This window comes from Protopterus annectens, chromosome 16.part0 (genome assembly GCF_019279795.1).
Source record: "Protopterus annectens isolate FY-2018-M chromosome 16.part0, PAN1.0, whole genome shotgun sequence".
Classification (NCBI taxonomy): Eukaryota; Metazoa; Chordata; order Ceratodontiformes; family Protopteridae; genus Protopterus; species Protopterus annectens.
Genome location: NC_056750.1, coordinates 371,817,199 through 371,829,469, shown reverse-complemented (window position 1 = coordinate 371,829,469; position 12,271 = coordinate 371,817,199). Strand labels below are relative to the sequence as shown.

The 12,271-nt window shown below is 38.3% G+C and overlaps 1 protein-coding gene across 3 annotated transcripts in view; it reads right to left on the bottom strand.

The window, feature by feature from the left end:
* Positions 1-12,271, bottom strand: part of NPDC1 (neural proliferation, differentiation and control 1) — a 788,102-nt gene that overhangs the window by 99,758 nt on the left and 676,073 nt on the right. For all 3 annotated transcript variants that reach the window (XM_044057822.1, XM_044057823.1, XR_006362984.1), the window contains one exon: positions 8,918-8,984. In XM_044057822.1, the coding sequence (XP_043913757.1) occupies positions 8,918-8,984 (67 nt within the window). The remainder of the gene's footprint in view (positions 1-8,917; positions 8,985-12,271) is intronic.

The following is a 12,271-nucleotide window of genomic DNA, read 5'->3' as shown; positions in this document are numbered from 1 at the left end:
TTTTTTATATTTTTTTATTTGTAGTTTGGTGAACATATCAGAGTTGCCTGTTGTCTCTGCTATTCTTCACTCTTTAGCTAGAACCTCTGGGTAGACAAAATAGAGACTCCCAGATTCAAGAGTATAAAAGATCAGTCCAACAGCAAAGGCAGCACTATATGCAGATGGTATGTTATGTCCTGCAAGACCAGAAAAGGATGTCCTAATGATGTACCACATAGTAAAAGATTTTCAGTATGCCTTGGGTTGTAAAGTGAATAAAATTAAAAAAAAAACAGTGCACTAGCATTTAATTAGCATCCTGTCCATGGATTGGTACAAGCATTCTCATATTTGTGGGGTCACTTTAGGAGTAACTAGGTATGTGACAAACTAATTCAGCATCCCAGTTACTGTGTGAATTATGGGTGGAGATGAAGGAGAAAAATTCCTGATAAGCTTAAAAAGTAAAGTCTAATGGTAATGGATATGGATGATAAATTAAAAGCCATGATTCCCTGCCTAGAACTTTCATTCCTGGCTCACCCAGACAGAAATACCTTGAGATAATAAAAAAATAAAGTTTATGAATTTAAATGGGATGGGAAACATGCAAGGGTTCAGGGGTGGACTGGGCATCTGGCAGTTCTGGCAAATGCTAGAAGGGCCAGTGCTCTTTGAATGTCTTCTCCTATAAGGAGGACCATGTTTGCATTGTACCCCACTGTGGATGTAAAGTCATTCTACATTTGCGCCTGGAATTTTAAAATAGACGTTCCAGTAAGAAAGAAGGTATGTGCATCTATGTGTGCGTGTGTGTGTGTGTGTGTGTGTACATGCATGTATAATTTAAACTACCAGTTCTGTTCATTTCTGAATGAGAGAGAAAAAAAAAGGCTTCAGAAAGCAACCAGTAGTTTTAAAGTGCATAAAGCGGACTTGTACCTTGAATGTTTGCATCTGAAGAAGTTTGATTTTATTAAACAAAAAGTGCTTTATGTACTTTAATACTACTGGTTGCTTTCTGAAGCCTTTTTTTCTATTTTAGTAGTTTATTTTGTGTTTTTTCGGCTGCATTTCTGAATTAGAGAGAAAGTGTGTATGTATGCATGTATGTGTATGTAATTTAAAATAGCTGTTCTGTTTCTGTATGAGAAAGAATGTGTGTGTGTGTGTGTGTGTGTGTGTGTGTGTGTGTGTGTGTGTGTGTGTGTGTGTGTGTGTTGCTGTGTGAGAGAAGATAGGCATGTGTGTGGGTGGGTGTGTATGTTTTTAAAATACCTCTCAACTGTCCAGATATAGCCTCATAGTTTTGGTCTGTTTATTATAAAATTTGTGGTTTTCAGGCAATTCATGGAGGACTGAAGTCACTAAATAATGACATATACGACTTTGACTTCATATCCTTCAGAAAATGCATGCTAACACAAGTCCTGTTATACTACCAACCTTCTAAGTCTATAAGAGAAACATTTAAAATCTGTCCCTATTTTTGGGCCTTTGTTCCCCCCATTATTTTAGACTGTGTCCAGATTTATTGTGCTAAGAGGTTGAGAAGTATGGAGGTATGGTATGTAATGCCCTAGTTGGGGGAGGCAGGTTAGTAATTACCTTGATCAGGCTTGACCCTGTAACTTGGTTACAGGAGACAACAGCCTGAATCCACTACACTGTCAGTGGGAATTGTCAGCTTCAGTGAAGACAAGTGCCTGAATCCTCTATACCAACTACCAAACTACGGAAGGAATTGTGAGCTTCAAAGGAGACAAAAGCCTGAATTCTCTACACCAGCTACCACACTGCTGACAGAATTCTGATTTTGAGTTTCAGTACATTTTCAGGGAATTATGAGTTTCAGTGCATTTTCAAGGGATTGTGAGTTTCAGTGCATTTTCATGAAATTGTGAGTTTTAAGAGAAGAGAAGTTTACTGTTGCCTGTGCTATGTCTGTTTTCAATGTGCGACTAACTGTTTTGTTTAGCAAGTGGCAGTCACTGTTTGGACTGTAGAATTAGAAAGCAGTTTTAGTAGCATAATTGCCTTTGGTGTAAAAGGCTGTGGATTCTACTCCCACACCATGCAGATGGAGTGCAGGTATTGTAGTGCCCTTTCAATTGGTGATTATTTGGTGCATTTTAAGGGTGGATATGGGCTCTGCAGTCCTGAGTGTGTCCTCCTTTGTATGAGATGCCCAGTAACTATGAACTTGTTGGTTTGTCAGTCATTCCCTATTGCAATATTACCAGCTTACCAATTTTTTTTTAATGTAACATAAACAGTTTAATTCCTCAAGGGCAGCAGGCACTGAATTTATAGATGAAACATTGAAATGTAAAGTTGTTTAACAGTAGCAAACACTTCATTAGTCACAGTTCTTTTTAATGTGGAATTATTCGGATGACTTTTACTCCTGCAGAGATTGTGCTTATTGGCTGATATTGGTGGATTGTAATGACAGATGTCTGAGTGGCCTTTTACAGTTGAAATTTTCTGAAATGGGTAGTTTTATCCAAATGCATTTTCTTTGAATGTGGGTTTTAATGCCACTTCAAAGAATGTGAGTTTCAAGGGTAGAGAAGTTTACTGCTCATGCTAAGTTTATTTTCATTGTGAGACCATATTGTTTGTTTAGTAAATGGCTATCAATGTTTGTGCTATTTTACTTCAATATCTGTAATCACCGGAGAAGTAAATAAGAAAGCAGTATGCACACTGACAGGTTTGAACAGTGTTTATGGTAACTGAGGAGAAATAGCTAATTAACAGAACACTGGAATGGGTGGGAGGGGTTGGGTAGGGGTTGCTGCAGGAGGGGCTGCTCTGGGGGGCCCTGAACTATTAGCCTGCTTAGGGCCCCATTTGACCTTGATCCACCTCTGGTGCAAATGCATTCAAAGTGTTATTAGTTATAATCAAATGTAATATGATTTCAATAGCAAACAATTATATATACCTAGTATCATATACCTATATATATATATATATATATATGTATATATATATATATATATATATATATATATATATATACATACATATATATATATACATATATATATATATATACATATATATATATATATATATATATATATATATATATACATATATATTCCCCCCTTGGGGAATTTTCACTTATGAAGGGTAGGAGAAAAAGTAAAACAATTTCAAAGAAGTACTGATGGGGAATTATGCAGTTACTGAAAAACATTGCCATGGCAACCTGGCCTGAGCAAAAATCATCAGCAAGGAAAGAAAACCAGTGTTATTTTTCCTTCCAGGAAAAAAAAAACTATGCTGTATCCAGGACTTAATGCTCAAATGTGATAAAATACAGTTCCTAAGCAACTGAAAAGACAGTTGCTTTAGAAATACATAAATCCCATTTGGAAAGACTAAAGCAGAAATAAAAAGGACATGATACAATACGCTGGCCAAGACTGCCAATTCAAACAGAGCAAGCAGTACAGAACTGTGCTTTCTGTAAGTCATGCCATGGCAACAGCCCAGGTGAAGAGATGTTCGGTGATGTGCTCCATGGCAACAGCCCAGGTGAAGAGATGTTCGGTGATGTGCTCCATGGCAACAGCCCAGGTGAAGAGATGTTCGGTGATGTGCTCCATGGCAACAGCCCAGGTGAAGAGATGTTCGGTGATGTGCTCCATGGCAACAGCCCAGGTGAAGAGATGTTCGGTGATGTGCTCCATGGCAACAGCCCAGGTGAAGAGATGTTCGGTGATGTGCTCCATGGCAACAGCCCAGGTGAAGAGATGTTCGGTGATGTGCTCCATGGCAACAGCCCAGGTGAAGAGATGTTCGGTGATGTGCTCCATGGCAACAGCCCAGGTGAAGAGATGTTCGGTGATGTGCTCCACGGCAACAGCCCAGGTGAAGAGATGTTCGGTGATGTGCTCCATTGGCTGCCAAGGTAAGCAGCATCATCTCTCTTTCTCCATAAAACAGAGGAGACTCTGGTAAGTTCCATTTCAATGCAACCATGTACCTAGTATGAGTGGATTGTTATTCTAAGTTCCCTGAAATAACACAACTGACAGAACAAGTTAAGTATCATTCATTAAAAGCTAAACTCTTTTGACAGGGGGCACCTCATGTTGTCATATATGATAATCAGGAATTTAGATGATTTGTTCATGAGTAGAGATACAAACAATAAAGTTCAGTCCCATCTGAAATCCAAAGGGCAAGTGGTGAGAGCTATCTAGACAGCAAAGAATCTCTACAGAAAGAATTATATTTATAATAATTATATTGGCAGCCTAAGATAGTGGGCTACATGCATGTTGGTTTACAAAGTCCACTGAACATGTAGGAGAAACAGACAAATGTAGGTTTTGTAAAAGAAAATTGGAAACAGTTGCACTCCTCGTTGCTGGTTGTGACATACTAACAGCAGAAGGACTGTAAACTGAAAGGCATAATAACGTGGCAAGATTGTTATACTGGGGATTGTGCAAACATTATGGCACTGAAGTATCTGAAAAACACTGGAAACATGAGCGACAAAGCATCACAGAAAATGATGAAGTCTACATCACATGGGATCTCCCATTACCAACAGTTCAAAAGGTAGATGCAAGAAAAATGGATATAGTGATCCTTGAAAAGAAGACAAAATTAGCATTGATCATTGAAATCGTCACACCCAGTGACGACAGTGCAGAGAGGGACAAAGTCATAAAATAGCAGGATTTGCAGGCAGAAATGAGAGCAATGTGGAAGAAAGATACTCATACAGTTCCAATAGTAGTAGGAGCAATGGGTCTTATAAAAAAAGAATCTACAATCGTAGGAGTCATTACTGTGCACATTACGGGTGTAGCATAGAGCACTTCTGGCCGACATCAAAGATTGAAACCATACTGTCATGAACTATTATCATACTTTGTCTTAAGAATGGGGTCTATTCCCATCACGGTATTACAAACCCAAAAGATTTGGAGAAATTAAAAAAAAAATTATATCCAAAGCTTTAGGACTGTCATTTCAAAATTTTGAAATAAAGGAATACTCCATTATAGGGACCTTGTTTGTTACCTGCTCCACTGTTAGTGATTTGAAGGCTGAAAAGCAAATTCCCTACTTAACTATGTTGCTAACACCCGAAAATGAGCATGGAATAAAGGAATTGCTGACAAGAACTTAATAGAAATTGAAATTGTATTATGACGTAAACTTCAGAAAACTACTAGATTTATGGATCAGAGGCAAGAGCTGTTGGAAAGCTTGCAACCCGAAGTTGAAATAGTACAGGAGAAATCACATACATCTGCACAAGACAAGAGATTCAAAGCTGAAATTCCATGAAAAAGACCAGTCAGAAATGTCATAACCAGGCCTGTCATAAACCAACTGAGAGTCAGAATTGTGATAGCTAAAAATAAATAGAGAGAGTGAGACCTCTAAAATATCACAGTAAGCAGCAGTGCAGCAGGGAACGTCCCAAAAGGAACACTGAACATGCACTGTATTGTAAACAGGCCTGTTAAATGTTTCAGATATTGGAAAGCACTGAGGAATCCACACTGTTTAAGAAGTGATCATGAGTCCAAGGATTGAAGAGTTTATTAACTTAAAATGCCTTTTTGAATATGTACTAATCTGATGTAAACAGCTCAGTAAATGTTTAGCACAATATTATACATGCTACCTCATGGACTGTATGGATTATATAGTAAGTATCTAATATAATTTAATTTAAAAGCAGAAGATTTTATATTTAGGGTAGATAGCAAAAGCTGTAACTAGAGTGGGGCAAATGGGACTGCTGTCCAGAATACCAGCTGTTAGTGGCCATGACCAGCAGGTGCCTTGCAGGCAGGAAATACAGCCATTCATTCATGGAGCTTTGAAGACACTGAGGCACCCTAAATGAATTCTGATACAGCATTCACAGTTGAAGGGAAAATTTGAAGTCCAATGCATGCTAGTAAGCATATCAAACTTCTTATTCTAATTGTAGCAAACATTTTGCTACATGTACAGTAGAGAAGACTTTTTTGGTCCTCAGTCTTAGAAGACCCTTTTTTCTGGGTCTTCAACTTAGAGTTGAGGGCACATCAGTCTACAGACCTGCTAAACCTTTATGAATGAGTTTTATGACAAGGGGACAAGCTCATGGATCAAGAAAATGAACTGAGATTCCTAAACTTATAGCACCAGGTATTTCATAAATCACTCAAACCAGTCGCCACATACTCCATTTATCTATTTTGTTAGGTTATTGCCTCAGTGGCCTAATGACCTAAGCTTATATATTGACTAGGGCATTAGGTAGTCAGCACAGGCTTTTAAGAATGGAGTGTGCTGTACGTGGTTTTCTACTGTAGTTCTGACATACTTTTGAATTTTTTTAATTCATTAAACCTACAAATTCTAACATAACCCTCATAACTGATATAATACATTAGAAACGTGTCTTGTCAGAAAAATAAAAGAAAGAAAAAAATCACAAGAAGACTACAAAGCCACCCAAAGATACTTCATTTACATAATCCCATGCAAAGTATCTAAAGCCCTGGTACCTACAAACGTCGGCAATTAACATAGCCCAAACAGGTTCAGTCTACTTTTGGGACAGGCAGTTTAAATGAGGTTTTTGATGAAAAAGGAATTTGCTGAGTTGATCTGAATTCTGATTTCATATATAAAATCAAGACATACATGTCTATACACACACATGCACATATATATATATATGTGTGTGTGTGTGTGTGTGTGTGTGTGTGTGTATGTCCATGTGCACATGTATATGTACACAAAGTGAAAGAGATACACACACAGCTGTGTATCAATTTATATGTACACATACACACACACACACATATATATATATATATATATATATATATATATATATATATATATATATATATATATATATATACAAATACATGTGTAAGACAAAGAAGAGGGATCTATTTGTCATGCAGCACTTATCCTCCTTGGGAACAAGATCCCTCTCCATGTTAAGCAGTGTGATACATAGTCTGCCTTTAAAAAGGAGCTGGACAGCTGGTTATGTACTCACCACTACTGGTCTGGGGTGGTTACTAGAAAGGTGGAAATAGACTCATGGCTTCATCCTATGTCTGACAGGTATCTTCTTGGAGTTTAATAAGGTTTTATATGTTTTTATACAGTTATTTATGGCATTATTTAAGAAATTTTTGTGGGTGTTCTGTTGCAGCATTTCTTACTTTATATGTACCTTTATAATAATAATAATTATTATTATTATTATTCCTGGATCCTGGATTCACTCCCCATGCATTCAGCACATCGGGCAGTGAGCACCCTTCAGCACTTGACGTTTCTGTAGCAGGTACGAGTTTTATGGGATCAGGTTGTTAGCCTCCTCAGAGGGTGCACCACACACTTGCACACACATACCCACACCTAGGGCCAATTTAGAGTGTCTAATCCATCTACTGCATGTCTTTGGAATGTGGAGGAAAACACAGCACCAGAGGAAACCCATACGAATGCAAGGAGAATATACAGACTCCACACACAAGGCACCCCGGCCGAGAATTGAACCAGAGAACCTATTGCTATGAGGTGACAGCGCTAACTGCTACACCACTGCGCCGTCCATAATTATTATTAATTATTATTATTATCCTGTGTTTTTCATTACCTGAGTTCCTGCTCAATCACTCAATTTCTTAAGTCACATATGAATTTTACTGTGGACCTGTAGACAACCACTGCTACTTGCAAAGTTTTCAAGGCAAAGGAGGTTGCCAGATGTTTTTTTCATATCACTCACACACACACACACACACACACACACACACACACACACCTAAGGACAATTTACCGTCCCTGATCCACCTGAATGCATATCTTTGGAATGTGAGAGGAGACTGCTGCACCTGGAGGAAACTGACAGGAACGCACAGAGAACATGCAGACTCCACACAGAAGACACTTTAAGAGAGAGCAGAACTATACAGCCTCTTGCTGTGAGGATGCAATACCACTTATAGTACCACTATACCCATAAAAAATTAACTTCACATGGATGACACATTATTAAATTATAGCTGTGTTAGCAGCTGCCTAAATAAATGCATATACTTCTGTTGTACTAAACTAGGAAAAAGTGATTCAGTGTCATGATTTTAAATGCCTTAACTGCAAACTACAATTCCTTTCAAAGATGAAAAAATTGACTCATAATGAATTTTGAATCCTACCTTCATGGGGGGAGGAAAGGGTCCACAACTTCCACATAGGGGCTTTGCCCCCATGCTTTTTATTTAATGCAAGGAATTTGGAGGTTGCTTCAAATTTCCTCTGCAGTGAAAACATCTGAAAAGAGAACTTTTCGCACTCAAAAAATGGTTGTCAGTATGACCATCTCAGCCAGTGTATACTGCCAAAAAAGTAACTAGACAATCAAAGTGGCTCCATAGCAGAGGGAGTTTGAGTTGCGCTAAAGTTGGAGGAGCTGCCAGGGGAGGGTGTTAGGAAGGTCCTGTATTGTAGTACTTGTACCAAGAGATGCCAGGGTGTAAAAGCATGCTAAGAAATGTCTGAATTGTTCAGTAATATGGAGTCTAGCATAACAGGCACTTCACTGTCCTTTCCAGGCAAAAGAGTACCTTTGTTAGGGGCATAAAATGATTTCCCAATCCCCTTTGGATAATGGTCATGACTCCTGGCTTATACTTCTTTCTCCTAGTGCTCTAGGGGAAGTGAATAGGCCATATAGAGAGAAGAAACTTGATGGCAGTGGAGACAAGGACCATAAAAATCTAAAAATGTGACTGGGCAATATCTGTAAATCCACTTAATATTCAACAAGTATGAAATTTAAATTAGGTCATGTATTCTGAGCTTGTGTGTAATTTTGCCATCTCACAAAAACTTTGAAGTAATTGTAGTGACTTCTACAAATAGGCATGCAACTTACTTGGCCCAGCAGACACCCGCGATGATCAGTGCACATACTCCAGTCACAGAACACAGAATGACCAGACCTATGAAAAGAAAATGCAGTAAAATTCATTCTTAATTTGTAGAAAGACACTCAGAAGTATTATTATAGAAAGACCAGTTTACACAGTGGCATAATGCCATAAAGTCATGGTCATTTAAACCTCCATGTCTGTGCATTTCTTTTGTTGTGATACATGATATTAAGCCACAAAAGATAAGGATCAGTTTTGCTCAAGAATTATTTTTAGATTTACATTTCTTTATATACAACAAATTTCTTTCCCGTAGATTTTAAACTGTTTATCATTGCAAATAAAAACAGATAATTTGGCTCTGTTCATTCCCTTACACTCAGGGACAGATATGTGGAGTTCAGTATCTCTTTGTAAGATTATGCTCACTTATTGTTAAGTATTCTATCTCTATCTGTTCCCTTACAGTCAACAATAGGTACTTTGTGCAGTACTCTGCCTCAGTTTATTCACTTTTGCTTGATAACAGTTTATACAGTACTCAGCCTCTACACTTTCTGTTACAGTAACAGTGACTATGCGCAGTACTGCTCCTCTGTTTAGTCCCTTTTATTTGGTCACCGTTACTGTGTACCCTACTTAGCCTCTGCACACTCTCTTACTCAGAGTAACCACACAGTACTCTGCTTCTATTATTCACCTTTATTTGCTAATAGTTACCATGTACAGTACCCAACCTCTGCGCATTCCCTTATACTCAGTAACATTTACTATGTGCAGTACTCCTCTGTTCATTCACTTTTACTTGGTAACACTTACTCTGTACAGTACTCAGCCTCTGCACACTCTCTTACACTCATAACAGTTAGGTAGCTTAATGTATAGCACTCTGCGTCTCTTGGTACCCTTACACTAACTAGTACTTGTTACATGCTGCATTCACTACCCCTTATGCCCAATAACAGTTTATTTTACACTTAGTAACACTTAGGTGTAGTATGAACAGTAATCAATACTGTGAATAGTAGTCTGTCTCAAGCTACTCCCTACCAGTCACTACTGTGTGCATACTGTGCTTTACACTCCATAACAGCTGCTTCTCTTAGTACTCTTGCACTCAGTAACAGGTCCTATATGCAGCATTCTGTCTATGCCTGTTCACTTACAGAAAGTAATATTTATTAAATGCAGTACTTAGCTTCTAAACAATCCCATAACAGTCATGTGTAACAGTGAATCTCTCGTTAGCCTTATACTCTCTGACAGTTACTATACATAACATTCTACATTACTCCATTATCTTGCGATCATTAACAGTTATGTGTACTAATCTGTCTCTGTCTCCTGCTTAGCACCTTTATATTTTCACTGACAGTTTCAGAGTGTAGTATTTGCATATTTACCCTTATTCTCACTAATAGTTACTAAATAGTACTCTGCCTCCATCCATTCTGTTTTAGTAACACCTTCAGTTTCTTCCAGTATCTGTTTATGTATGCTGGATTACAGTTATACATATACTCCTCCTTTAAACATACTTTAAACTTGGTAGATGTCAGTGTATGCAGTACTGTGCATCTCTCCATTCACACAGAGTAACAGTTACTCACAGCACTCTCTTCATTTCACTGCACTCAGTAACATTTATTTTGCCTCTAACCATTTCTGTTCACCAAGGCAATCCTCCTGCTTTCCACTTTTGCTTCAGTTTATTCATGTAGACTGATTTACTACATACAGTATTTTGTCTAGTAACAGTAATGTGTTGCCTGTCTCCATTCCCTTATACGACTGTCAATTCCCTTACTGCAGCACTCTGTCTCCATCTAGTCTCTTAACTTTGGTTACAGTTTTCTCTATATATATGCCCTTAAAATAACCCTTACATAAACTATTCTCTCTCTCACCCCATATTTAGACTATTTTTTTTTTATTTATTATTTCATAACATTTGGAGACCGGGAAAATCCGACTAGATGCATGTCCAGTTTTAGCAGTGGCCCGGGGAGAAAAGCTCCACAGTTTAATTCAAACAACATTGTAAGATGTACAGAAGCATTTAAAGTACATAGAAAGTAGCAGAATTAACATTAAAGTAACATATTATTCAGGCTTTGCTCAAGTTAATATAGCAAGTTCTAAATTTAACACAGATTGGAGTCAAGGCTAGATAAGATTCAGGTTAATATTTTTGCATAGAAATCACACAAACATTCATTTTTGGTTTAGATATTGTGTAGTGGTAAACATAGAGTAGAATAGAATAGGGAGTGAGTTGGCCAAGTAGGTAGGTAGGGGTATAGTAACAGGGGGGAGACAGAGTAGGTTGACAGGATAGCACAATAGGTAAGACAAAGAGGAACGTGAAGTTAGACAGGTATGTAGTAAGAGAATAGAGTGAGAGTAGTAGTTAGTGGATAGGGAAACAGAGATCTGGCAGCGGTATATGAGAGTTACAACTAAGGGGAGGTATTGCTGATGGAAGTGGAGGAAGCTAGAAAGGTTACATTTATTTGAGATGAAGCTGTAGTTAGTGAGGAGGAGGATGCAGGGGGGGGGGGGGTTAGCCGGATGAGGAACATGTGCAGATCCATGATTGCTTTAGGTGTTTCTTCAGGAGTCGTTTAAATGTGGCCTTTGGGACAGCTGAGGTAATAGAGGTGGGTAGGGAGTTCCAAATTTTGCATATGTAGTTAGTGAAGAGGGAGTCCCCTGCTGTGTTGTTGATTCTTGCAGTCTTAATTAATTTTTTGTTACTGGAGCGGAATTGTCTGGTATTAGTTTGACGTTTGAATAAATTAGCCAGAGGTGGGGTTTTGTCTGGGAATAATAGGAGATTGTGGGCAAAGGATAGCTGATGAAAGTTTAGGAGATTAGGGAATTCAAGCCAGTCAAGTTTTTTTAGGGTTTGGCAGTGGTGGGCATGACAGGGGGCAGCAGTCGCAAATTTGTAACAAGTGTTGAGTTTAGCAGTTTCGGTTTTGGGTAGGTTGGTGAGAATGGGTGAGGCATACAACAGGGTAGACAGAAGGTGAGTGTGAGCAACTGTTATCCTAGCATGTTGTGTTAGGAAAGGTTTATTTTTATATAGACTGCCCAGTTTTTTGTGGATATGTTTAATGGTTTGTTTTATATGTTGGTCAGATTTGAGGTTATCAATGGCAACCCTAGCAATTTGGTGTGTTGTCAGGGGAAATGATGGTGCCATCTCTGGAGACTTCGTTAAATGGAATGAGTGTGGTGGTAGATTTGTTGGGTGAGAAAAGTAATAGTTTGTTTTTTGGGGGGTTTAGTATTAGGTGTTTGTTAAAAAAACAGTTTTCAGTGGTCCGGAAGGCTTGTTGGGTTATAGAGAG